The sequence below is a fragment of the Vitis riparia genome, chromosome 9 (genome assembly GCF_004353265.1).
Source record: "Vitis riparia cultivar Riparia Gloire de Montpellier isolate 1030 chromosome 9, EGFV_Vit.rip_1.0, whole genome shotgun sequence".
Taxonomy (NCBI): Eukaryota; Viridiplantae; Streptophyta; class Magnoliopsida; order Vitales; family Vitaceae; genus Vitis; species Vitis riparia.
In genome coordinates, this window is record NC_048439.1 from 23,352,079 (window position 1) to 23,379,370 (window position 27,292).

The following is a 27,292-nucleotide window of genomic DNA, read 5'->3' on the forward strand; positions in this document are numbered from 1 at the left end:
CATAACAGTTATTCTACCACTTAAGAATAAGCCGACCTTTTTTACCATTTAAACAATTTGGTATCCCGTTTTACATTGGTTCCCAAAAGCAAATAGCTTGCTCTGGGTCCTACCAGATCTAAACTAGAAAAGGGCGAATCAGGGCGAATCAGGGCCTTTATATTTGAAAAGGCTAGCTAAAAAATAAAATTTGATTTTTTGGTGTCTAGCAGTGAACTAATCTAGAAATTTAGCTTAGGGCATTATACAACCAAAAACTATTAATATAAGGTTGTGACTTTGACTTGTTGGTTAATGATCTTTCCGTTGGCCCTAGATTTGCTGGAGCTCGAACCTCTAATCTTAGAGCAGATGAAATTGTTGCAAGAACTCAATTTTCTAGAGTTTCAAACGTAGAAGCCCAAGGTTTGATGGGGGATCTGGCTTTTCTGGAGTATTATATTTTCTATTAGTCTAAATAGACTATTAATATACCCTTCCTTCTTTTCATTTTCATATTATTAAATACGAAGTATCGTAAAGTGCAATTGGATGTGTTTGGCGTAATTTGAAATCAACTTGCTTAGTAAAGCCTTTTCGAGGACAACCAAATTTGAAATTCTATATTGCATTCTCCATAGAAGCCAAATGGTTGACCAATGGACTGGATGCATTTTCTTTTCAAGATTCTCTTCAAGATATCTTTGAAGCTTTGCTTGACTTGAAGTTGGTAAAGGATGTAAAATGACTATTGTAATGTTTAAAAATAAAAAAATAAAAAAATAAAAAAATTAGGAGATTAAACTCTATCTAATAGTTGGTCAATTGTTTAGATAGATCCATTTGGTTGCTTAACATTCGAAGGAAACAACCTATATCTTAAGGAAAAACAAAAACAAAATAAAAGGATTTTAAACCATATCTCGAGATGCAATGTACCATATTAGGTTTCTTTCTTTGCTTAGAAGTTGTAAGTCTTATCTTTTTTTCTATTAAAAGAAAAAGTAAAAGAAAAAAAAAAGTAAAAAAAAAACAAAGGGGAATAGGATGGAATAATTTTCAAACCTGAAAAGGTTGCTACTATACAACACTAGCAACATAGAGTGAGTTGCACGTGTAGTAAGTGCTTGAACTTATTCTATCTATTAGAGCCTTTTCAAATTCTTTTTAAACCAAAAAAAAAAAAAAAAAGTTCTCTACTTTGGAAATTGAAAAGAATTGGAAAAACTAATCTATTTTATGTCTTTTAATTTTTTTAAAGAGACCAAAAAAAGAAAAAAAAGAAAAAAGAAAAAAAAAAGAGGAGAATATGCAACATGGGTTGTTGATTTGTTGCATTCGTGATACAACTGTATCTTGCAATGTGCGTGAATGTTTACTTGCTTTGGAAAGATACTACTTTTGTAGGTAAGCCCTTAATTGGGTGTGTGTGTGCATATATTGGGAAAATATAGATAACTGTATTGATTAAAGCGCCTAGAAAATGAATGGGTTAAAATCCATGTACACTCGATACATACATGTCATAGACAGACAAAGGAGAGTGGAAGGATCCTCACTCTTGAGGCCTGACTCAAGTGGTAAAGGGATTTTTTTTTTGGGGGGGGGGGGCGCCCAATGGGGAAAAAAATTTACCTACCAAAGAAAAAAAAAAAAAGTGGAAAGATCCAACTGTACCACCTGGCTACCTAATGGGCCATGCTGTCCACAAAACCCAATAATTGAAATATAGCTAAATAAAAAATCCTATTAGACCGCAAGTACAACATTTTTAGAAGTACATCTTTCATCACTACTATTAACTGCTTGACAACTTCAAAAGTTTTTCTGTTGTGCTTTTTCCAAATGATCCAAAGTAAAGCATAGGGAAATGACCTTCCAAATTACCTTTTGTTTGTTTCCTGCAAATACACCATGCTGGCTAAAGAGGACATTTTCGGGCGTATGAAGAAGAACCTAAGATACATTAAACAAAAAAGAATATTGGGGACCATGACCCAGAATCCAGTTAGAGTGGATAACGATGAGGTCAACAGACATATTTGCAAGATCTTAAGTATATGAGGGGTACTTCCTATGTGGTTGAGTTTGTGGGTGTTTTCCCGCCCCCTTAATCTTGGATACTTAGTGATCTTGGTTATGGGGTTTGCCTTAGGTTGTGGTTTTGGTGCCTTTTTTTTAATACCATTTCTTTGGTTGGTTGGCATCCTTCCTTGTGTTGTCCTATTTGATAGCTACTAAATATAATCTTTTTATTTCCTATCCAAAGTAGGAAAATGAAAAATAATTTCTACTAACCCTACTTTGATGATTAGACATGTTGCAAATAAACTAAGTTTTGATAATTCAGAAGTTGTCCATCTGAATAACATTGATTGGAAACTGTTTTGCCCATTAGTGAGAGGAACCTTATGTTAGCCGCCTAGTAGATGGCCTATTAATTGGACACTTAGTGTGAAGTCCCACTAGTTGGGCAATTGTTAGTGAATAAGAGTAAAGTGCTTATTTCAAAATTATTTGAAAGCAAACTAATTTTTGTATATTACAGTGTCTGTGTTAATTTGTGTATTCATTTGGAAGTAAATTGTTTGCTATTTATTCATGAATCAGGAATGAGCTTATCTTTTCCATGATTTTATTAATAGATATCTTCCGAAATTTTAATTGTGATACTGTATTTGACCTTGTTACTATATTATTTTCTCTTGTTGAGTCTTCAAGCTCACTCTTTCCTTTGTTGTTCTCTCGACTCATATTAGTTATGCATTTTGATTTGGCTCTTTACTTGGATTGAAACACCTAGAGTCGTTATTCCCAAAGAGCAATGGTGATTACTGCTCAAGCAAAAAGGCATCATAAGATTGAACATGTTTTTATTCTTAGGGGCCATTCATTTTCAGTTTGTATCATAGTAAAATTTTTCAAATTTTTTTTACTGTGATTCATGGTAGATGTATTGAAGTTGTTTTTTGTTTAGTGTACTTTAAATAAAATGTATAGTAAGTCAATATACTAACCTGGATTTGACCCTTGGTTGAACTGGAATTATGAACTGGGCATTTCATATGTAACACATTCTTTTTCATTTACTAAAGTCAAATTTATAGCTTATTGGTAACATTTTTTGTTTCTCTTGAAGAAACATCTAAAGTTCACTGTTGTGTATTTGTAGATTGTGTGCATTCAGGAGACGTGACTGGTTCACCTACAAGACATATTTCCTCATGGTTTCATTGGTTGGAGAGATCATCTGCATTCTGGATCACCCTAGTTGAAGTGGAGTTATCAGCTTCCAGTTCAGGACAAGAAGGATGGCTTCAACTGAAGTCTCTGTCAATGTTCATGATCATGGGAAAGATATTGACGAGCAAAAGAAAACGCCGCAATCCAACTACTTTGGTAAGGTGGTGAGTGGCTTTACCAGGCTCAAATGCCATTTAGCAGGTGTAAGGGAAAATGTATTACCTTGTGGAGAAGTTCCTGCAAATGTTAAGGAACTGATGAAAGAAAAGATGCTTGAGTTCAAAAGAGGGAATATCAGAAAGGAAGTCAACAAATTGAACCACCCTGATCTTCCTTCAAAGATGAAGTCCTCCCTTAAATCAAATAATGTCAGGTAAAGAAAGTTGGAATAATTCAGAATGCACTTTCAGATGGAAAGCATGCAAAAAGGGACCTTGTCTCAAGGGTCAACGAAATGGTTTCATTTTCAGTTTTAAGAATGGGTTCAGAAAGAGCTAGCTGTGATAGAGATGGAGAAGATATACCCTCAAGGCTGGCCAAGAAATGCATTAGCAAATTTTTGTATGAAATGGAACTGATTTTAGTGCTGCAACCCCTAGCAGCTTGCACAGAATGATTAATGGTATCCACAGTTATCATCAGGTAGAGTATGAGTTTCCTAGAGCTGAAAGGTTGGATCCTTTGGGATGAGGTGAAAGCGGTGCCACATCACGTCCATGGAAGGATGAGAAAGGGAAGAAACTTATGAAGTTCCTTGTTGATTGCCCTCAGGGTCCAATTTGTCTTAGATTATGTGACATTCCAGCCTTGATCAACGATGAAGATGTCCTGGTGCTTTTATTTTGAAGAAGTTATTGGGGAGTTCAGGGTAGAAAATATTGTGCACATTGTCTCCCATTCTGTGTCAGAATGTATGGCAGCTTGATGGACAAGTGCCAAACATTGTTTTCGACAGTTTGTGCATCTCATTGTATCGAGATGATATTGGAGAAGATTGGAATGATGGGCACCACTGGGGATGTATTGGATAAAGCGAAGACCATTGCAAGGTTCATCTACAGCCATGCAATGGTTCTGAACCTTATGAGGAATCATAATCTTGTTCATGACCTTGTGAAACCCTCCAAGAGGAAGCCAGCAATCCCATTTTTGACTTTGCAAAATATAGTCCCAGAAAAAGGGAGGCTGGAGAACATGTTTATCTCATCTGTGTGGAAGAACTCACGCTGGGCCTCTAGAAGACAGGGGAAGTGGGTGGCTGATATAGTGGTGGATCCCTCTTTCTGGAGTGGAGCTGAGATGGCCCTAAAGCCAACTGTTCCTCTAGTGGGTGTTTTATTGTTGATTATTGGTGGTGATAAGGGACAATGTGTTACATATATGAAACAATGGATTCAGTGAAGGAAGATATTGCAGAGGAATTTGAAAATAACAAATCCCAATACTTGCCCTTCTAGAAACTGATTGATGATACTTGCTATAATCATCTACATAGTCTTCTCCATGCTGCAGCTAATCACTTGAGCCTGGGAATCTTCTATTCAAGGGACTACTGTTTTGATGAGGAGGTGTTTGAAGGTATTAACTGCTGAATTGAATGTATGGTTCCTGATGGGTGCATCCAAAATGAGATATGGTTACAACTTGAACATTATAAGGATGTGGATGGTGATTTTGGGCTGGGGAGAGCCACAGAGAAGAAATGGTTTTCATCCAGGTTAGAAAAATATATCCTATTGATTGTTCACAACTTCTGCTATTTTGAATCATCCATCAGTGATATTTTATATATCATATTTACTTTTAGGAGGAAATTTTCTAATTTATGTTCACTGTCAATTTATCTTATCTTATCTGCAGCCTTGTTGTGGTCCGACTGTGGAGTACATTGTCCTGAGTTACAAAAATTGGCCACTCAGATTCTGAGCCAGACATGCTATGGTGCTTTGAGATACAAGCCCAAGAGGGGTTTGGATGAGAATCTACTCACAAAAGGAAGGAACTCGGCAGAACAAGAGCGATTGTATGACCCCATGTTTGTGCATTACAATTTGCACTTGTGGGATTCTGATTGGAGCACAGACAGTGACATTGGGTTTGAGGAGACTAACCAATGAATGGATGGATGGTGGGGGAAGGAGCGTCCATTTCTAAAGCAAATGAGGGGTCCAGGTATGATAAGCACAACTAATAATAAAAAGTTGAGTTAGGAAGCCATATATTTTCCTTGATGAAACACCTTTCTCTTTTGACAAATAAATTTGATCGGATGTTATTTACGTCAAATTGGACCTTCAAATTTCTCTAGTTCAAGGAAATAGTATTTAGTGCAGGTGCTTTAATTTCCTTCTGGGTCCATGACTGGAAAGTAGGAAGTTGCTTCTACGTTCTCTGACCTCTGTTAGATATCATATGTTTTTCATGTGGCTTGCAACTAGAAATGATTGCATAGATGGAATCAACATGATAGCAAACTAGGATAGTCTGATTATTCTTTCAATAGCAATTTTTTATATTTTTATAAACCTATATTTGAGTTCATATTAGATAATGGAAATAATGAAGGAAAAAAGCTTTAAGAACTATATGTTATTTTTACTCATTGGTATTTGTATGCTATAGCACCTATTTGTGTATAGTAGCCATTACCTATTCAATTTCGCTGCATAATGGGTAAAATCAGTGATCTGTTGGGAGTTTTGTCTTGATTTCTTAGCATGTTCCCCAATCACCTGAAAAGTTTCCCTTATGTCTCCATAGCCCTTCAGGCTTGTGCTTTCTTCTTAAGATTCCATATCTATTGTCACACAACTGAGAGGAACATTATGAAGTTAGCCACCTGTTCAATTTCCCATTAATTCAGCATTCAGTGTGTAGCCCCACTAGTCTGACAATTGTAAGTGAATTATAGTAAAGTGCTTATTATAAAGCATTCTGAAAGCAAACTAATTTTTGTAGGATATATTGTTTGTGTTAGTTCTAAATCGATTTGGAAGTAAACTGTTTACTATTTATTTGTGATTCAAGTTTGTGAAAATAAGATATGCATGATAATTTAATTTTATTCTGTATAAGAAAAAAAGGCCTCTATCTGTTGATGAAGCCATTTACTTAAAATGAATGGATGCATATTAATGAATATGACACTATTAATATTATGATATCTCCCAAAATTTTAATTCTTGTCCTGTACTTGATGCCTTTAACTGTATATTTTTGTCCTTGTTGAGTCTTTGAGCTCACTCTTTCCATTGTTCCACATTTCAGGTGTATACGATGTCAGCTAGGAGGGATCATGATGAGATGGATGCTCCTACTAAGACTGACTTTTTGGTTGATGGTTTAGGATTCCACTTGTTTAGTATTATTCATTTGGGTTATAGTATTGGATAAGTGTTATTACTTGGAATGTTGTCTTTGTTTAATTCATTATATTTAGTATTTATACTGGAAACTTAAATGACTTTGGTTTTTTATTTAGCATGCTTTGTCTATTGCTACCCTTAGCAGGGACTAGTAGTGAGCATATCAGCTTGTTATCTTCATTTGGAGGTCTTTCACAGTGAGTGTAGCAGCTTGTTATCTTCGTTTGGAGGTCTTTCACTGTGAGGCTCCACACCTGATAAGTGAAATGACCTTGGTATACCTGGCCTCTGGTTTGAGCTGTCACATGAATCCTAGTGGAGCTCATAATAACCTCACTTATGGCCTTATGTGGTTGGCTGGAATGGTCAGGTGGAATGGAGATCTCATTAATTTTGTTTCCACTCTGAAGAATTTATCAAAATGGCCTAGATTGAGAATTGAAATCTGCTCTTCCCTGTGGGAATAACCCACATTCAAATCAGCTTCTTTTTCCCTACAGCCCTTTCTATTACAGTATTCTCATTTCTATTCCAAGTGATATTGAAAAAAAGAAAATAAAGGAAGCCAGCGCAAGTTTTGTAACTGCCCTCCTAATCATTCATTCACCTGCACAAATCATAAAGACATACCCATCTCTCATCAGGTGACCTCTTGGTTCTGTACCCTCCATGCTCTCTCTTGTCACATTGATGACTCTCTCTCTCTTTGGTTGATTGGGTTGGGATTTGATTTTTAAATATCTACTTGTCACTGAGAAGATTTATTGCTTAGTGGGTATGGGTTCATTTTTTTTTCACATATTTCTGTATTTTCTTGATCTTGTGTTCTATTTTTATTAATCTTAGGTATTATTGATGCAATCAACTCAATTCTAGTTTACTTCTTGTTCTGAAACTTGGTACTAGGGCTTTAGACCATATCTTTCCGCCTTCTACCCAGTGGCAGCTCACTGTCTATATGACACAATTGCTGTAATGCTGTTGAGACCTTTATCTGTTTGCTTATCTTGGTCTCTGTGTTGTATGTGTTTTAAGATAATCGAGTCCACTCAGCTCTAACTCTACATTGACTAGGTCTTTCATCTTCTTCTTATTACGATTCTGACAGTCAGAACAATCTCTGAAAGCATCAAATACTGGTCTTGGATATGTTTTATCTGTCTTTTTTCTGATGTGCATTGGCATTGATTGAAATGTGCAGCTGTTATCTATCACTGTGTCACTTTCCTTTTGTATTCCCACTATGTTTGCCTCGTCTATGATCCCTTGTGGTGGTCAAATGCGGGTTTAATTCCATCAAGGTTGAAGTTTTCATTATTAGAATTTGTTAGTCTGAATTCTGGTTTTACTGCAAATGCTATGGGGTTATTAGTAAAACCCACAAGAAGACAATTTCTCTCACATTTGCGGAGAAAATGTTTTTGGGCCTAGATTTTAGTTGTTTTTTCAAGCTATGGAAAAGGCATGTATGAGCTCATAGCAAGTAATCTACTTGACAGTTTGTCACTTAAACCATGAGGTTTTTGCTTCAAGTGTTTTGAGTATCTATTTCCTATCCAAACATGTCCTTGATGATGCCATGCCTGCCATTTCAGCTGGCAATGTCTACTGATGTTAAACTTGCTCTGTGCAGCCTGTTCTGGCACTCTTTTTTTTTTTTTTTTTTTTCAGCTATTGGTCTAATTTCAGATCAGTTTGAAACGAAGCAACAGGAGGCCCACTTTCAATTTGGACTCGCTGTAAGATCTAGCTATTCAATTGTCCAAAGGCATGTTAGAAAATGAGGAAATTCGAAGAGTTGCATTATAATTTGGTGTGGTAGCATACACCATATCATTTGGTATCGTATTCCATCTTGCTGGATTTGATGAAGTTAGAATTTGGCATTGTTATCTTTGGTTGCTATTTTATGAGATTTATTTCTTTCTGGATATATTAGATTTGATATCTTGGTTGCTGGTTTCCGTATTTGCTCAATTTTGTAGCTAATCTTGGGTCTTGTCAATGCATTTCAGTTAATTCTAATGTTTTTCTTTTTTAACTCTTAATTCCTTTTTCTATAATTCATGCTGCTTCCTTGCTTATTTTCGGTTTTCTTTTCCAGTTACATTGAGTAGAACCTTGTTTCTTTGCACTGGGCTAGAAACTAATAGGGGAGAGTACTAAGCAATGATGCTAGTGTGGACGTACGGTTTTAATGTGTGTCCTCACTTGATGGCAAGACTCGGTCTCAATGAAAAATTTATTTTTGAAAACTGATTTTTCGTTAACTTTTTTGGAGTTGTTATTTTATTTTGTTTTAATAGGGAAAATAAATATAAGAAAGAAAAAACCTAAGAGTGACTCTTTGAATGGGTAAGACAAGTCCACAAGCCAAGACATCTAAGATGGTCTGATCTATTGTTGGAAATGCTTGGCCATGTGGGCAACGCCATTGGGGAGTGACCTCCCTTTGTGTCTGAAAATATAAGGCTTTGTTGGATTGACTTTTGAAGGCTGAAGACTATTCTTTAAGCCCCAAAAAGGAGCTTCTTCTTGTGTTTGGGTAATTTGATTAAAAAACCTTTTGGGTTAAAGAAGAGCTTAACATGAGATTAGATTTAAAAAGTTACTTCTTGAGGAAAATCATGATTTCAACTTCTGCTTCCCAAACGAGAACTAGATTGATCTCTTCCTTATTTTCTCAATTTAGAGATGATGGAGTATCAATATTATCTGCTCTAGGTACGGTTTCTTTAATGTTATTTCTTGTTGGAAAGCATTGAACTGATATGGTAGTTTCTAATTTTCCTTTGTTTTGTTTTTCGATCTTTAATATCAGGTTCTGGGCTATGAGAAGTTCTCCAGGAACTGGAGCTGGAGCACCAAGCACCGGGCTTTGTGTTTTGTGGAAAGACACCATGAACAAGTTTTGCAGGAACCACCAAAACCATCAAGATTTCTCCAACTTCTGAGTATTACTTCATGCATTTCCCATATCATCGATGATTCCCGTGTTACACATCTTGATCTTACACAGAGATTCAAAACACACAGCTACTCAGGAGTGGATTCTATGATCTGGGTCTAACCAGGAGGGGCTATAATCTCAGTTTTTGGTGGTGGGTTGGTGGATTGCATGAGGTTGGTGCCACAGCCACCTACCATAACCCAATTCAGAGAAATGCCTGGGTAATGGAAACTCTTGTATTAGTGAAAAAAATGCCTCCATTTCTGGGGTGTGGATGCATTTATGTGGGCAAACAGCACACAGGTCATGTACCATTCAAAGGCCTTCTCATGTTTCATTTTCCTGCCTCACTTCTTATTTCAGTTTTCAGTAATGGAAGAGAATGGAGCTGGACCACTTCATTATTTTTCCCTCTTGTTGCTCCCAAGTGTGTTGAATTGCATTCACTCAGTGTACTAAGAGCTCCTTCAGTAGTGTCCTCCACCATTAAATGACAAAAAGAAAACCCATCATCATAGATTCATAGCCCACCGACTCCACCATATTTGCTGTACTCATCAAAATTAGAATGATGACAAATGCAGAAGAAATCACCCAGAGGTGAATTATGCTAATCTTTCAAACAGAACTGAAATGAAAGCCTTTGTTTTTTGTTGGCAAGTTCAAAGGGTGGATAATGGATTATATGATTATGAATTCAAATATTATATGATTATAGATTATGGGTTTGTAATTATGAATTCAAATATTATATGATTAAGACATTAGAAAAAAAATCATATCAATAAGAAGTGAGTAGGGCAATGTGAAAAATAAAAAAAAATAAAAAAATGTACTACATGTTAATTTTTTTGTAAAAGTTCTTCCATAGCTTTAAATGTGCAAAATTTAATTTTCATAGGATAGAAGTCAACATTTTTCTTTTTAAAAAATCTTTGACTATAAGTAAAATGTCATCCGGGGTTAAACTAAACAAGTGTCGTAATTGGAGCAATAAATGAAGTTGACATGGTGTCATGGACCACCCTTCCCTCAGAAGTCAACAAATTAATGTGAAATGATATTTGTATATTTACTCCCCCTCCATCTATCTTTTCCCGTGTTTCTAATCTTCCTCTCCAGTGTGGGTTGAGCACGAGATGAAGAAACCTAAGACAGGATGCTCTTATACTAGATTTTTTTTTTTTTTTGCAGTGTAGGAAAACACTCTCTCCCTTTGTAATTTAAAGTGTATAAATTATTTTTGTGTACTATCTTAAATATATTTTACTCATTTGAATTTTTTTTATAAAAAGATCAAATTATTTGAAAATATATAAATTTTAATTATATATGATTTGTTTTTGTAGTATTTTCTTAGAACGTATCAAACACAACACAATAGTTTCTATTAGCTCCATGACCTTGGAAAAGAGACCCACTCTAATAATATTATGAAATGAGTTTAGGAAGTGGACTGAGTCTTTTTTTTAAAAGATTATCTAATGCATTTTGAAAATAATAATATTGGCCATGAGAGAGATTACACATGGGTCATTCTAGTAGATTGCTTCCACTTGTGCAAATACTTGTTGATGAGTGTCTCCTTTGATATTGTTGAGTGACATAGACTTGAGTGTGTTGTGATAGTTTGGACTCATGTAGGATTTTCCACTAACACCTTCCATAGATACTAACTTTCACTTCATAGATTGACATGATCGAGACTAGCATGATTAAAGGTTGCATTATGAGCACTATGTGGCATTACAAGATGCTAAGGGGACCATGTTATCGCTATTAAGCCTATAGTGTCTCATATGGACTACCATGCTTTGTACATTACATGTTATCGTCGTATTACATATCACTTTATTAGACCTATAGATGATGTTGGACCTATGCGATACCAAACTACTGTTTTTATTTGCCAATTTATTGGTTTGTACTACTTTAATATTATTTACATATTGCATATAATATTTATTCTAACAAATAATTACATATCATTTTATGTGATAGATTGATACTATGACATTGACCATATCTCGAGGATGTCATGCATTAGAGGACTCTAATAGTGATGTTGTTGGCATTGATATTGCTGATATTATTCGCATGAACATTAATGTTATGCAAATTATTAGAGGGAATTATAGTCTCCCATATGGCATTGATATTGTTGATATTATTCGCATGGACACTAATGTTATGCAAATTATCAGAGGGAATTATCTTCTCCCATATGTACAATATGGAGGAGGTAGGGCACCAAAACAGTTGATAGTTGCTCGATTGCCACCTATTCAAGGTTGATGAACATCTCGAGTGGGAGGTATATATATTAGTTGTTAGGCTATCTCATTGTTAATGTTAGCATCATTACAACCCCCTACCTTTTTATTCCCACAATCAGTACAATTATCTAACTATTCTAACCCAATATCAATACAATTCTCTACCTCTTTAGAACCCTTATTAGTATCTACTATCTTTTCAGATCCACTTTTAATACTTGCTACCCTATATGTTGATCCCCTTTCATTGCACCTTGATGCTTCCTTAACTACTCTACTAGGATATGAGTTTAGAACATCAGTCGTACCCCCAACACAGATATCTACACCATCTACTCTACCACCACCAAAGTCATCTATATTTGTACCAAGTAGAGACTATCACATCTACTAAGCTAGATTTAACCCTAACCATTTCGAGAGATAGGTGTTGTCCACGTCAACCTAGATTGCAACCTCCACCGCCTCTATTTCCGACTTCCATAGATATATGTTCATCACATGTTACATGTCACATGTAGAATTGGTACTTGCTTTAGTTAGAGAGGGGTGACGAAAAAGGAAGAGAATACTGATTATACATAGGTTTTCTTCCTATGAAGGCATATGAAATTATTTACTCTTTTTTTTTTTCCATTATATAAATGTTTAGTAGATATTTTTTGTGATTTTGATGAAACTGATAAAAATTACATTTTGTTGCAATTTTTTTTTCAAAATAATTTCATTAATTGATTTTAAAATGTATCTTCAAGACATATATATTGTGTACAAATAATAGTTTTTTTTTTTTACGTGAAATTATAAACATATGCTTTATAATAATAAAAAATCCATCTATGAAAACATAAGAGTAGAGTATTATTCAATAAAGATAAATTTGTAAAAATATTAATAAATTAATATTTAATTTATCAATAAATTAAATATCTTAAATTAATAAATTATATGAATAAGTAGGGTAAAATAAAAAATTTATTAAAAAACATGCAAAAGTGTGAAATTAAAAAGTTCAAGGTGTGGAATTCAATAGAGCAAACATTTCAAAAATGAAACCACATTTGCACTTCTAACTTCAAATATTTACATTTTTTTATCATTTATTTTTAATTTTATCTTATTTGTATCTCATATAACTTAACTTTATTATTTCAAGATTGTTAATTTATTATTATTTTAATAAATTTTTCTTATTGATGTAATATTAGATGCTTAAATTTAAATATATTAATTTTTTATTATTAAAGTATATATTTTTAATTTCAACAGTAATTTTTTAAAAAGTTCAACATTAAAGCTATATTTGACAATTAAGACTTCACTTTAAAATTGAAGTCGCATTTACCAATTAAGACTTTTGTTAAAAAACGAATTTGTATTTGGCAATGGAGGTTTCGTTAAAAAATGAAATCACATTTGGCTATTATGGTTTCAGTTAAAAAATGAAATCACATTTGACTATTATGACTTTAGTTAAAATATGAAGTCGTATTTAACAATTGTAATTTCAACTTAAATTTATAAAAAGAAAAGAAAATTAATGACATGACTCCTTTTGGTAATAAAATAATAATTTTTAACATAAGTTTACAAAAATAGCTAAAATTATTATTTTTTTTTGCAAGCCTATTTTGACCCAAAACTCCTTATAAGGAATATATGGTATAAAATATATTTTATATAAAAAATAATTGCTTATTATTGAAGATACATAATAATATAAATGTGCTTACAAAGAATATACTTTGTATATTATTAAATATATTTTAATATTTGGTATATTAATAGAGAGGAATTTTAGTTGAAAAAAACATTAGAAAAAATATCATATTATATGTCAGATAGTTTGATAAATAATTTGAGAAAGGGCAAAAACTGTGAAAAAAAAAAAGAGGGGGGTGGAGGGAGAAAGAACCTTTCTGACATTGATGAGCTGTTTTACACATTGGTGGTGTCGTCTTGGAGCCGTCAGCCACGATGGCACATTGGCTTTTGGTCTAATATATATAGAATATTTTTTGAATTAAAAGGAATTGAAAGTAAGGTGGGTGAGAAGATAAAAAAGAGTGGGTATATATAACCAGTCTTATTCAAAAATTGATAATTCATTTATGTGTTTGGGATACGTATGAATGGGATGGTTGTTTCAATGATGTTTAAGACTAAATCAAAGAGGCTTGAAGCAATTATGTGATTGTAATTTAAGCAGAAAGGACCCTCATGGTCAATGCAGCTGCAGTGGTGGTTGAATCTTAACACTCAGCTCTCTCTCTCTTTGAGATATTTTTCTTGATTGATGACTGAAAATGAAAGCAGACTCAGACGCTGCCTCTGAACCCATCTTCATTATCTAACAACTGTACATTCTAGATCCTGCATTTAGTGCTTCCATTGTAAGATAAAAGAGAAAAAGCAAGAATTTGTTATTCTTGATTTTGGGTTTCCTAATTTTGACTTGTGGGGTTTGGATTATGGAGAAAGAGACAGCATGGTATTCAGGCAAATGGGTTCTCAAAATTTGAAATCTTCAACCATAAAAGAATGGAGTTTTGTGGGTTGTCTTACTATATAATATAGCAAAAAGCATCCCTTGTACACTCACTAAGCTCTCTGCATTAGCAGACAAAACAATCTGCCACCATATGCACATATGCTTTGTTTTTCTTGTTTTTCAAAATCAAACAATATTATATTTGGTGCTATTTCAGTGCCACTCAGCCCATTATTTTGGAAGTTGTTTTAGATTTTTCTCTATTTTTTGATTTAAATCTTTCTGTATTTCAAATCTCTGTTGCCAAGTCTCTGACTTTCAACTGGGGTTTTGTTTTTTCCTCTTTCTCTATTATTAAGAATTTGAATTCTGCAGACAGAAACTGAGGGAAATGGACGGTTCAATGCTCGATACTTGTTGTTTTTTTCAAAAAACAAATCTTATATTATATTTTAATTTTGAAATGGTATCTGCACAAGCATTCAAAAAAGCATCTTGCTCGTCTGCCAAGGCTTTTTTCCATGAATGTTCTAAGTTCTAACTTCTAACACAGGTTTCTTTTTTTTTATATCTCTTTGATTTATTCGCGTTTGGGTTGTTTGAGGATTTGGGGATGGAAAATTAGGAGACATTCATTGCTTGAGATTGATGGGTCTGTGTAAAATTTGAGAGAGAATTTGGGGACCACCACTTCTTCTTTACATACAAAAACCAAAATGCATTTTTTTAGGTTACTTGTTCTTTTTCTTTTCACTCTCAAGCTCAGTTTACCTTTTCTCAAGAACCAGAAATCTGGAGATGGGCTGTTGTTGTAAGAGTGGAAGTTTACTAGGTAGGCCATCTATGTCCTATTTCCCATTTATCCATCTCATACCCACATGCCCATCTACTTTTGTCTTCTTTGAGGGCTTTTCTCTGCTTTTCCTTTATCATCATTGCTGGTTTTTTTCCCCTTTTCTTTTCACACAATCATTTCTTCATGAACTTCAGTATTTGTTGCACCCAAGAATTTTTTAAAGTAAATGTGTGACTAGTTCATCAAAGCTCAGGCATATGCTCCAATGCTTGAACTTTTGGGTTTTGTTGCTTCTGTCTTGAAATCCCCCTAATGCAAATTGTCTTAATTACAGTTGGATGGTTATGTTTGAAAATGACCGGTAGCTGTGTCTTCATGAGTTTCTTTGTCCTTATTAGCCTTCACAGGTGTCACAGTGCTTTTTCCATGAAATCTACACCTCATCATGCCCTGTATTTCAAGTTATTATGCTTTGTAGATTCCACTGTTTAATTTGCATATCGACGAATTTGAATACCCAACTTCATCAGGATCTTCTTAACACTAGTCTGGTTTTTTTTGTGTTGTTCAAATTCATGTTTATGCTCATCTCATGCTGCATCAATCCGGAAAAACAAGTATAGTTGTTTCAGAAATTGCTGGGTATGGTTAATGATTTCAAGATGTGTGACTCAGTTGTTGTGCAATCTGCCTCAGACCGGTATGGGTACATTCCTGTTATTGTTCTTGGTTTTCTGTTCCTTTTTAATTGGATGCTGTCATTTTGTTTTTCTAATGGAATTTTCTACAGAAATGATTCCAGCAACAAATGTTCACCTTCTGGTGCGAGTTATTGTAGTTCAGCAACTCTCTATGATTTTGAGGGCAATTTTCAGAACAATCACTCCTCCTTCGAGGTCTGTGGTTGTCGACATGCATTCCCCTGTTAATTTTGTGTTTCAGTAGTCTAATTTACAAAATTGAAGGAAACATGTTTGGGATGAAATGACTTTTTCTATTTGTACCTTCTTCTTCATCTTTTTTCTTTTGTACTTCCTTCCCCTGAAAGCTTCACACAATTTTTGAAGCCAGTTAGTCTGTTCTTTTATTTTATTGTCTCTTTTTTATTTTTTGTTTTTTGTTTTTATCTTTATAGAATTTTGGCTTCAATTATACAGCACTAAAACACACAGACAGAGTTGTGTTGGTAGTTATTGATAAGGCATAGTTATTACATAGGCCTGAAAAGCAATATCTTAAGCTCTAATAAATAGGGGAAAAGGGTTTTGGTTTTTATTTATGAGGCTTACTTATATCTGAATTCCATCTAATTTCTCATTGTCTGTGATCCAAGCATTTGACCTAACTCAGTGGCAGAAGACTTGCAATTAAGTAGTTCAAAAATGATTTCAAACTTCCTTTGCCATATTCACTAGTCATATGCTCCCATCCTTAGGTTTTTGGGTTTAATTATTTCTTTGAACTTCAGGTGAGCAATATTGGTGAAGAAGCTGAGAGACTCGGCTCAAGCAATAAACAGAATGGTGCTTGTCCTTATAGGTTCCAACTTGAACAGGACGTAAGATTCTCTCCATTTTAGATGCCCCATTATAAGATATTGTGTCAGTTGCTATTTACTTTGCATTTGCAGGATGGTGAACTGAAGTTCTGGAGTATGAAATGATTATGCTACGTGGTCATGGTTATGGCCTTAACATGCAGTAAATTGATTGTGATCTATCACATGTACGCGGGGTATACTTGTTGGTTTTAGATTCATCCTAGGTATCACATTTGTCAAACCAAATTTCTTAGTACATGGAAACATGGATGAATTATAAAGCATAAAGATTTATTTTTTAGTGTCAGTGTTGTCAAACCAAAATTTTTTCAGTTGAAATGAACACTTGTTTGTCTTAGTGTTGTCTTTAATTGTCAGAAGAGTAAATGTTCTTTTTATTTTTTTTTTAATTTTTTTATGGAGGGAGAGAGAGAGAGGGAGAGACTCACTGTTTGCTGGAGGTGTTGTATTTGAATTCGTAAAATATTAGATGGTTTTCATATTAAAGTAGATTGTATCATCTTCACTTGGTTTTTAGATGTCGTAAAATTATTGATTTGCTTTAAGCAAACTTCATATTAGTCTCATACCTTGTTTTGTCTAAATAAAGTTCAGGAGTATTATTAAAGATTTCTGTTGAATGAGTTGGTTGCTTTTTTCTAACAGAAGTCCCCTTTTTATAGGTAGAAAGATTACAGAGGCAACTTCAAGAAGAGATGGAACTCCATGCTATTCTGGAAAATGCAATTGAGAAAAACACTGGAGACTTATCTAGTTCATCATGCCTCCCTCACAATGTATGTCAATATTTCAATCATCCTTTGTAATTAAGTGCTTGAATTGCTTATGAGAGATGATGTAATGTCTATCAGGAGTGTCTCTAAAAACCACCCTAAGACTATATTTCACCTTATCTAAATATATCGAAGTATATCAGATTATGTCAGGCCTAATATATTCTTTAAGCATGCTGATTTGGAAAGATAGAGCAGAACACCAAAAGAAGAATTCATGTAACTGACTCAAGGTAGTTGGAATTTAAGGCTTTTGCTCAGTTCAGTTAGTTGGTTCTGAGCAAGTTGATATCTAAGTCCAGTAATCAAAGACTCGAATAATCCTTTGGTGTTTCTTTTTTCTCCTTTGTAGTTATATTAAGGACTTATCCCTTCTGAACAAAAGGAGCCCTCACTGGTAATCAGTATTAATGTCACCATCACTGCCTTTCCTACCTCTCTCAACCCCAGCACAGTCACCAGATTTGCAGAATCTCCATGACAAATTATTGTGATCACCATCTAATGTAGTTCAATCACTGCAACGTCCAATCATATGGTTTGCTATCATAAAACCAAAGCAACAGTCAACTCCATCATCTCCACAATTTTGTCATTACACTACATTCAACAACCACTAATTCATCACCTCATCAGCAAAGCCAGCCAACATAACTGCCAGCATCCACTGATCCACCTGTGTGTTCATCAAGTCCAACGTCACCTCTAACTTACATCAGTTTTCAGTCTCCACCACTAAAAATTAGGAGCTCTACATTTTTAAATTTGATTAATCAAGCTACCTTGCTCTGAATTCCTTGTTTCCACCTTATTTTAGATAGTTGAGTTAAGCATATTTAAATCCCTTCTACTCTAGTACAAGGCTAGTAGGAGCACTGGCGGAGCCATGTTTTATGCATAATAGGTGATTTGAACCCCTAACCAAAAGGTTCATTGATTCCCATTAAGCAAACACAGAGCAGCCTTGTATTTTTTTTGACCCCATGAAATAAAGCCTTTAATCTTGCCCTCCCACCCACAAAATGAGCTCCTTTCTTCATTGTCAATGTAGTACAAACATGAGTAGAACTATAGGCTTTGCATTATTGAATGAGAATAAAGTCAAAGGATTTGAATTTGTTCGAAACCCCTTTTCCACTTAAAAAAAAATCAGTTTCCTTTTCTGAAAAGTTTCTATTCCATTATTTGAGTCTGGCAGTGAGAATGACAAGTTGCAAGTTTGATTTGCTATGGAAATCAATTGCTAATTTTTTTGGGATGTTATTTTCATTAACCAATTGATGCAACTACCACAGACTCAGATGCCAATGATTGGGTGATTAGATTTTATTTATTTATTTTTTATTTTTTTTATATTTTAATTAGACCATAATGACCTCTGGTTGGATTCCTTTTTGTTCCAAATCCTTTTTTTAAAAGAAGTTATTTCTTATTATAATTTTCATCATTCCCAAACAATCTAAAATTAGGAAGAAAAGCCTTCTTTACTGTAACAGCTTTTAGAATGTAAATGCTTACTTTTAAACTAGCGATCTTGTGTCGAATTCATTGAGTTGTCTGTTAACTAATATCCCATGTTTTTTTTGACCATTCTCGTCTCAATCATTGAATTGTGGTTGCAGATTAAATAATATTCTTTTATGTTGGGCATTCCCTTTTTAATCATGTCTGAGGTTTAAAATGGGTTTTAAATAATGATAAAATTATTTTCGCCTGATCTCTGCTCAGGCTCAGGTTCTCTTGGCTAATATTTCAGTATTGGAGCTCACAGTTTCAAAACTTGAGCAAGAGATGGTGTCTTTGCATTTTAAGCTTAGTCAAGAAAGAAATGAACGAAGACTTGCAGAATACCGGATGCGACATTCATCTTCTTTTTCATTATCGCGTTGCTCCCCTGACAACATGAAAGCATCTGTATGTAATCTTAACTCTTTCATAAATTATTTTTGACAATATAGAAAGTTTATATTGTCCTGGATAAACTTTTGATGAAAATTATAGTTAGATTCGATCCTATATAATATCTCCAAAAATGAGAAAGTGAAGTTCAGCATGCTATTGCAATTATTGGTTGTTGTTGTTGTTATTATTATTATTATTATGGTTTGTTTCTGTTTTTCTTATTTATCACTGTTACCATCTTCTTGTGTTTATAATCATTTACCTTTTCTAGTTCTCTAATTAACTTAACCCAATAAAGCCTTAATATGACTTCGTTGGATTGACATATCTAACGATCCTCATTTTTTTTGAGTTCTTATTGTTAAGAGCATGATATGTATATTGAACCCAAATCATATAAACTTAAGCTTTTAGGAAAATTGGTAGTTCAACATGGTATTAGAGCCTGATTTGGCAAGAGGTCTTGTGTTGGAGTCGCCTCTTTGCAATTTGCATATTTATTTCCACATTTTCATGTTTGTAAATCCAAAAAGGGCTATTTGCATTTGTTTCTCTCTCTCTCTCTCTCCTGTCTCTCTATGTCTCTCCATGTGCAGGTATGGGGTCGCATGTGAGGGAGGGTGTTAAGAGCATGATATGCACATAGAACCCAAATCCTACAAGCTTAAGCTTTTAGGAAAATTGGTAGTTCAATACTTATGATTTGCAAGATAATTTTGCCTCTCCCCTTCATGTAGCTGTTATGCATTTTAAGATGATCTCATAGCCTTAGCTCCACCAAACATTTGGATATCAACCCAAAAAAATTCTGTGCTTTTATAACTAATTTACTCAAAAGGTTTATACATACAAAGATTGAATTATTGCATAGTTGAAAATTTTTTGGAGCAAGAAATCAAACCAGATTCTCAAAGTTGAACTAGTTTTCTTTTGGCGGATACTAAGGTTATATATCAATCCCCACTTCTAAGAATTTTTTTTTAATTAAAAATAGGTTTTGGGGTTTCCAGAAAAAAGTCAAGACTGATCATTTAATTCTTTTGCTACTTCTATTTTGTAGTTGGAATCTTTTAATATTTGTTCTTCCATCCTAGTTCTATCTTTATATAAATGGGAGAATGGGCGAAACAGAGCATGTGAAACTTCGGATGTGTAGCTAAATGTTCTATGTTGTAGTACAGAGCATGTTGCTTGGATAATGATGGATAGCACCATCTTTTTTTGAAGTTGTAAACTATGTGCCACAGTGAATTTAATCGCTCTTACACTCTGCAGAAATCATCATCATTGAGGTGTTTAAAGCATTCCATTTCTGAGCTGCATCATTCCTATGAACATGGCTCATGCCAGGAGCTAAGAGATCAACCACCGGCATCTACTAGCAAATCATGCAGCGCATACTCAATGGTAGAGGTATATCTTCATTCTCTTACCTATAGAAATTTTAACTAGATGACCATCTTGAGTGCTCTGATTCACTGAAATTTTTGTCGCTACATTAGGTGCTTCTTCTGCACTCTTTACATTTTGTTCCAGAAATATAGAAGTATTGCTTCCTAGTCTGTTGACCAAAAATCCATAGATGATATTTAGTTTTGAATCAACTCAAACTGGCTCTCATTTGCTGCTTCTAAATAACGGCTGGTTTCAGCACAACATACTGAAATGCATTCTTTATTGGAAATGAGCAATACAACATATATGCAGCTAGCTCTTTTTTTTTTATAATTGAATTTTATCTGTGGTGTATGAGTGTCATTGTAAAAATATCTGAGTCCCCATACCTAAAGATTAGTTGATCATAAGAGTACCTTGTTGAGCCACAAATAACCTGTGTCCATGTAACATAGAGGGGAATATCCAAACCATGCTGTTCTTTTCTGAAACTTGTTGCAATGGTCAGCATCCTTTTTGGTTTTCTTGGTGGTAATAAACAGAGGCAGGAATTTAAGTTGGTTGGTTCATGTTTCATATTCTTGTATTTTGGTTCTCATTGCTTGGAAGCCCTTTTTTTGCACTGTATGTGATTCAGCTGCATATATACCAATTGGTTTATGAACCACTGGAAGCAGCCAAAGGGCTCTGAATCTGTGCTAAAAACTGGATGATTATATTCTCTTTTCCTTGTTTTAATAGCATAGATGGCCTGAGGGTCTGAAAATATATTCTGAACTCCACCTGATATTAGGTCAGCGATATGAATTCCATATCGAGACTATGAAATGAGCAAAAACGTGGAACCCATTTTTTTAACTTACAGGGTGTGGCATGAGTGGAAGCACAAACTGATTATATTGCGAGAACTTGAGAAAATTACTTATGGTGATGAGTCAAATTCGAAGTATTCATAGCAGCTGCAGTACTATGAGTTAATTATCAAAACTGGTTCACATTTGGCCTAATCCTTGTTATAAGTAAAGTTGGGCAACAACACAAGAAAGAAGTATGGATTTGCTATCTTGTTTGATAGGGTGATTAGAGCAATCAATCACTTAGATAAATAATTTGGGTGGGTGATATAACTCCCATTCATAGGAGCTAAACAGATTGACACACTTGATCCTGAAAGGGTACAATTTATGTGTCGAGATTGTGAAAAGCCACAATACATTGGTTAGGGGTAGAATCCTAATTGCAAGGATGTGATCAAAAGGACTATAGAGTGGTCTGGATCTATCTGGAATATAGAGATTCAAAATTTGGAGCTCTAGTGTTCAACAGAATATGTGAGCTTCTCTTCTTTCTCAGCTGTCGTAAGAATTCTGTTTGATGGAGAAAAGAAAAAGGAAAGAAAAAAGGAAAGAAAAAAGGAAAGAAAAAAGGAATCATTTTTTGTTTCTTGCAGATTTGGTAAATCAAAGGGCACTCAAAGGATTGGTCTCTGTTAGTGCAGGTGTAGTTAGATAACATCATTGTTGGTATTCATTATATTCTGATGAGGACTTTCTAGGAACTCGCTGCAATCCGACTATGCAGATTGGTTCAGGGAAATAAATGACTCAAGGAAAACAACATTTTTATGTTCCTTGAAGTCATTTAATCCACTTATTTATTCATCTTCTGTTTTGAACTTTACTCTGACATCCTTAAGTATAATGTTGTATGAAGTAAGAAGAGGGGAGCCCACCCCTGATGTAATAGTGCTGAGACATTTTTATCTTATGAAAAAATAACCATATAGATCAGTAAATGAAAAGAGTTTTTTGGGGTTGTCTTTGATGCTCATAAGGGAAAAAGATTTAAAATGGTGAGCTCCTCGATAATTATGAATTTCATTGCTTAATTCATGTGTATTAAGTGCTCTCTCTCTCTCTCTCTATTTCTGTATGCTTTGTGTGTTCAGCTAACCTTGATGAAGGCTTCACAAAAATTTGTAATTGATGACAGTGGGAAGCTAACATTTAATACTTCATATCAGAATGCAGAGAACTCAGTAGCAGTTTTCCCCGAGGATATAATATCCATTAAAACAGATACCAAATGTTATCAACCTGTAGACTTTGGGAAACTTACCAAGGGGATGCCTCCTAAGGGTCTATGGGAGCACCCTAATCAACTATCAGAAGAGATGGTACGATGCATGAAAAATATATTCATATCTCTGGCTGAGTCTGCTATACCATCCAAACCATCTGCAGTGGAGAGTCACTGCTCTTCCTTGTCACCTCGTGGACATCTTTCAAATTCATCTTTGTGGTCATCATCTGAGCGCTCAATCATTTCATCATGGGTACAGAGCCCACAAGTTGATGTACAAGGTCACTCTGAAGTTTTAGCCACAGAGAATGTCTGTGATCCCTATAAAGTGCGTGGAAAATTAAGTTGGGCAGACATTGGAACATATGGTTTAGCAACTGAGGTTTCTTGGATGTCTGTTGGGAAGAAGCAACTAGAATATGCTTCTGGGGCACTACGGAGGTTCAGGTAAGAAATCATTCCACCATCCTAAGTTTAAATTTTTGTCTCTCTTTTGAAACAATGGTAATATAAGGTTTCTAAAATTCTAGAAAATATTACTAAAACTTTGAAAAATATCAATAAAACTTTGAAAAATATTCAGAGCAGTTAATGAAACAATTTCTGCATTTGCTTTCACTAGGCTGTTTTCCATATGTTGTGAATTCTAATTATCTTAGCCTTTTGAAATTGCATCCACATTATTTGTATATGCCAAACACAAATGTATTACATTGCACATCTATCTTTTCTATACATTCTAGTTGTCCCATTTAAGCATGTCCATTGTTTTTCTTTGCAGTCAAGTAAGGTCTAATGATTTAGGAGACTTATCCAAGGTAGCTATGGTTCCAAATGAATTTTAAAAAGTTAAATAATTGAAGATGAGTTTACAGAGATGTCAATTTTTTGTTCTGAATCCTCCCTCACATTTCTTTCCAACCCGAGTATTTTGTTAATTTAATAATGTTGGATTGGGTGAATAGTTCAATTTCTACTCATTCAATGGGGATGTTTGCTTAAGGTCCTTGCACTAAATCAAATTGTATATGGGTCAGATGAGCTGAATGTCTATCAAAAGGGGGAAAAAGAAGAAGAGAAAAAGAAAAAAGGAAAAAAGAAGTCAGATAAAGCTTAGTAGGCCTAGTCAAAGCATTCCCTAAAGCTTTGTCCCTTATTTTCTTTGAATGGATGACTGTTGTGTGCATCTAAAGCTGATCATTGCTGTTTTGATGATGTTTTTTGGAGAATAGAACACTAGTTGAGCAGCTGGCGAAAGTGAACCCTATCCAATTGAGCTGCAATGAGAAGCTGGCTTTCTGGATCAACTTATATAATGCACTCATAATGCATGTGAGTTCTTCAGTTCTTGTTATATGTATAGATTGGAATCAATTTACACAAGGCATTGCTCCATTTAGCTTTGCAGATGCATGAAAATATGGAATTTCTTTTTTGGAATATGACAAATCAGTGGCAAACTTTGTTTAATTTTACTAATGCCTAAAACATGGACAGGCGTACTTGGCATATGGAGTCCCAAGAAGTGACCTGAAGCTCTTTTCTTTGATGCAAAAGGTTTGATATCTGACATGGATGCTCTTTTATCTATTTTTGTGGTTTGTTTGTGATGGACTTTTCTAGAGAAGGTCCTTCTGCATAGTCAAGATGTCACACTACAGATATTTATATGGCACTCCAGTGCAATTATCAGGGGCCAGATGAACAATAACATGGTCTTTGCTTGGTGGGCTTGGGTCACAAAGCAGTCAGTTGCTTTGGTGCTTACCAAGTGCGCGTGCACGCACACACAGACACACACACACACACACACATATATGCTTATTATTTGGATACAGTTTTTATCATGCTATTGAAAAAAAGGTTTTATAATTTTGCAAATAACTGCAGTGTAGGATGGATACTGTCATAGATACACAAAGAGCCAATGAGAGATAAAAGTTGTGGGCACTTTTGATAAAAGCAAATTTTGCGGTAACTATAGAACAATGGAGGAGAAGCATTTATCTTTTTGAATGTTTTGATTATGATTTCTGGAATTTGGATGTGTTCATTAATCTTTCTACTTGCTGTTGTGTTCATTAATCTTGCTCCTTTCTTACCATAGAGTTATTTTTGCAATTTTCCAGTTCTTTGTCCTATTGTGGTTAAAACAATTATGGCGAGAATTTAAGGTTCTATTTGACAACCATGATAGTACCCATGTATTGCAGTACACGTGTTAAGAAATTCATAATTGATTAACAAAGTGGAAAAGGCTAAAATTGCATCCTGGAGCAGATTGTTATATGATATGAGGTTGCCTCTGAGGATGACAAGGAAAGTCCTGATTCATTTGTGGAGAAATCCAGAAGTCATCTATATAAATTAAACTATTATTGCTGTTTATGGGCCAAAGGAGGGAGATAAACTCATAATGAAGAAAGTTGAAGGTCACCACATTCTAGCACAATCAAATCGGGAAGAGATGGCTCTAAGAAATGGTGTTTTGTGACTATCAAATTGGACATATGAATCATTAGAATGTGATTCATATTTATCCAAGTTTGTCTCCTTTGTGGATTCAAATGATCATATTTGATTTTTAGGAAACAAGAAGGAAGCTAACACAACTTTTGAAATTATTCAAGCCAACAAAGGCTTTAAGGGATCTTAATGTTATTCTAGCTCTTTCTCTTGTCTACTCTGCTTGTTTATTTCTCCAAGAAAGGGATGAAGAATCTTTTTGTGAACTTTCAAAAGCCTTGTATCCATCTCATTGATGAGTTTTTTGTTTACTGTGTAACCAGATCAATCTAGGTGATACATTAATTGTTTTTGATGATTTATCATCTCATATCCAGAAATGTAAGGCTGTAGCAGATGTCTATATAGTTGCTCACTTGGTTTTCTGTTTTCAGGCGGCTTACACTGTTGGGGGGCATTCTTTCAGTGCAGCTGCTATCGAGTATGTGATTCTGAAGATGAAACCACCTGTCCATCGGCCACAAATTGTATGGAGTTACTTTTATGGTCTCTAATGAGTTGCTCTTGTGTGTTTCTTCTTCTATTTCACTTTGTTCACTAATCATTAACTTTTCATGTATGGAATATTATCAGGCTTTGCTACTTGCCCTTCACAAACTGAAGGTGTCAGAGGAGCTACGGAAGTCTGCAATTGATACGTGTGAACCTCTTGTAGCTTTTGCTCTCAGCTGTGGGATGTATTCGTCACCAGCAGTAAGTTTTTTTGATACTTTTCCACTATTCATTGAAGCTTAATCTTGTTGCATGAGTCAACTTGAATTCTAAATATATTTTTGTGCAGATAAGGATCTACACAGCAAAGAAAGTGAGGGAGGAGCTTCAGGAAGCTCAGCGCGATTTTATTCGGGCCTCAGTGGGGTTGAGCAGCAAAGGGAGGTTATTGGTGCCAAAGATGCTGCACTGCTTTGCAAAAGGCTTTGTGGATGATGCAAAACTGGCTGTATGGATATCACATTACCTTCCACCCCACCAGGCTGCCTTTGTTGAGCAGTGCATTTCACGGAGGCGACAAAGCCTTCTTGGTTCACGTAACTGTGGGATTCTTCCCTTTGATTCTCACTTCCGTTACCTGTTCCTGCCTGACCAACTTTCACTCTAATGGTGCTTGTTTTACACTAAATATGCAGCCTTAGGCCAATTTCCACCTTGGAAATGACTTGAGGATGGTTGCAGTTTTGGTGTTTTTGCCTTGTAGACCAGTTGTATCCCTGTTGGGTGTTGTATATGTTGTTGATGGACAGCAGGAGCTCAAGTATGGGGCTCACTGCAGGTAACTGACATGTACTAGCTTCATTTAACAAACTGTTAATAAAGAATTAATGAAGATTTGTTCTATTGCCTACTGATTGATAAAATCTTTTATTCTACAAAAACTCAGTCTGGTGGATGTTGAGAGGTAGTCTAGGTAGTCTGGCATTATTAGGACTAATGGGGTATATTGAGACAAGAGGCTTCAACCTGAGCTGTATGGCTTTACTTCCATGCAGATGGATATGTAAATGGAAGCCAGAAGGGTGCCAGGTTGGTTGGATTCAGAAGGGCAGACCAAAGGTATAAATGAATTGGGGTAAACTGTGATGGCCTCTTCATTAAGTTTATGGAGCCCACAGGAGGGGTCCATTCTGAGTGCCTATCTTCAGCTAAATCCTTGGAGCAAGAAACAAGGTTGTAATCCAACATGATACAGCTTCCCACATAGCTTCCTTGGGCTCCCACCTATCCTACGATATTCTGGTGTTCTTATCCCATCAGACTATCCACTTCAAAGTGAGACTAGGGGCACATCTAAAAACCTTACCTGTCTCCTAAAGCCCCTAAAGAACTTTATTTTTCTCCAACAAAAAAAATCCTTCACTAACTCTAATTTAATTCTTTTTTTGAATTAAGTCTGGTGCATCTTGCCTCCAAGGATCCTACTGATGCCATTGAACTTCGAGGTTGATTATTCTCTGA

The 27,292-nt window shown here is 34.9% G+C and overlaps 2 protein-coding genes across 4 annotated transcripts in view; both read left to right on the forward strand.

Moving 5' to 3' along the window:
- Window positions 1–9,941, forward strand: part of LOC117922719 — a 37,566-nt gene extending 27,625 nt beyond the window's left edge. The window contains exons 6-9 of the mRNA XM_034840917.1: window positions 3,152–4,939; window positions 5,083–5,394; window positions 6,490–7,231; window positions 9,409–9,941. Coding sequence (XP_034696808.1) covers window positions 3,152–3,254 — 103 coding nt within the window. The 3' untranslated portion in view covers window positions 3,255–4,939; window positions 5,083–5,394; window positions 6,490–7,231; window positions 9,409–9,941. The remainder of the gene's footprint in view (window positions 1–3,151; window positions 4,940–5,082; window positions 5,395–6,489; window positions 7,232–9,408) is intronic.
- A 4,643-nt stretch (window positions 9,942–14,584) lies between these two features.
- Window positions 14,585–26,685, forward strand: LOC117922262. 3 transcript variants are annotated; one of them, XM_034840328.1, is made up of 13 exons: window positions 14,585–14,857; window positions 15,724–15,800; window positions 15,891–15,996; window positions 16,569–16,658; window positions 17,324–17,437; window positions 19,163–19,348; window positions 20,612–20,749; window positions 22,755–23,260; window positions 24,046–24,145; window positions 24,311–24,370; window positions 25,714–25,806; window positions 25,913–26,032; window positions 26,121–26,685. In XM_034840328.1, the coding sequence occupies exons 2-13, from the start codon at window positions 15,745–15,747 to the stop codon at window positions 26,436–26,438; spliced, it is 1,887 nt and encodes a 628-aa protein (XP_034696219.1). In that variant the 5' UTR covers window positions 14,585–14,857; window positions 15,724–15,744; the 3' UTR covers window positions 26,439–26,685. The 3 variants fall into 3 exon arrangements, with proteins under 3 accessions (XP_034696219.1, XP_034696216.1, XP_034696217.1); XM_034840325.1 differs by lacking the exon at window positions 14,585–14,857 and adding an exon at window positions 14,864–15,136; XM_034840326.1 differs by lacking the exon at window positions 14,585–14,857 and adding an exon at window positions 15,148–15,507.
- The last annotated feature ends 607 nt before the right edge of the window (window positions 26,686–27,292 follow it).

Excerpts from the sequence above, each read along its gene's own strand:
- LOC117922262 (XM_034840328.1), top strand. The coding sequence starts at position 15,745 with ATGGTTAATGATTTCAAGATGTGTGACTCAGTTGTTGTGCAATCTGCC. Across the intron at positions 17,438-19,162 it reads CATCATGCCTCCCTCACAAT|GCTCAGGTTCTCTTGGCTAA; the intron begins GTATGTCAATAT and ends ATCTCTGCTCAG. Across the intron at positions 24,371-25,713 it reads TCTTTTCTTTGATGCAAAAG|GCGGCTTACACTGTTGGGGG; the intron begins GTTTGATATCTG and ends TTCTGTTTTCAG.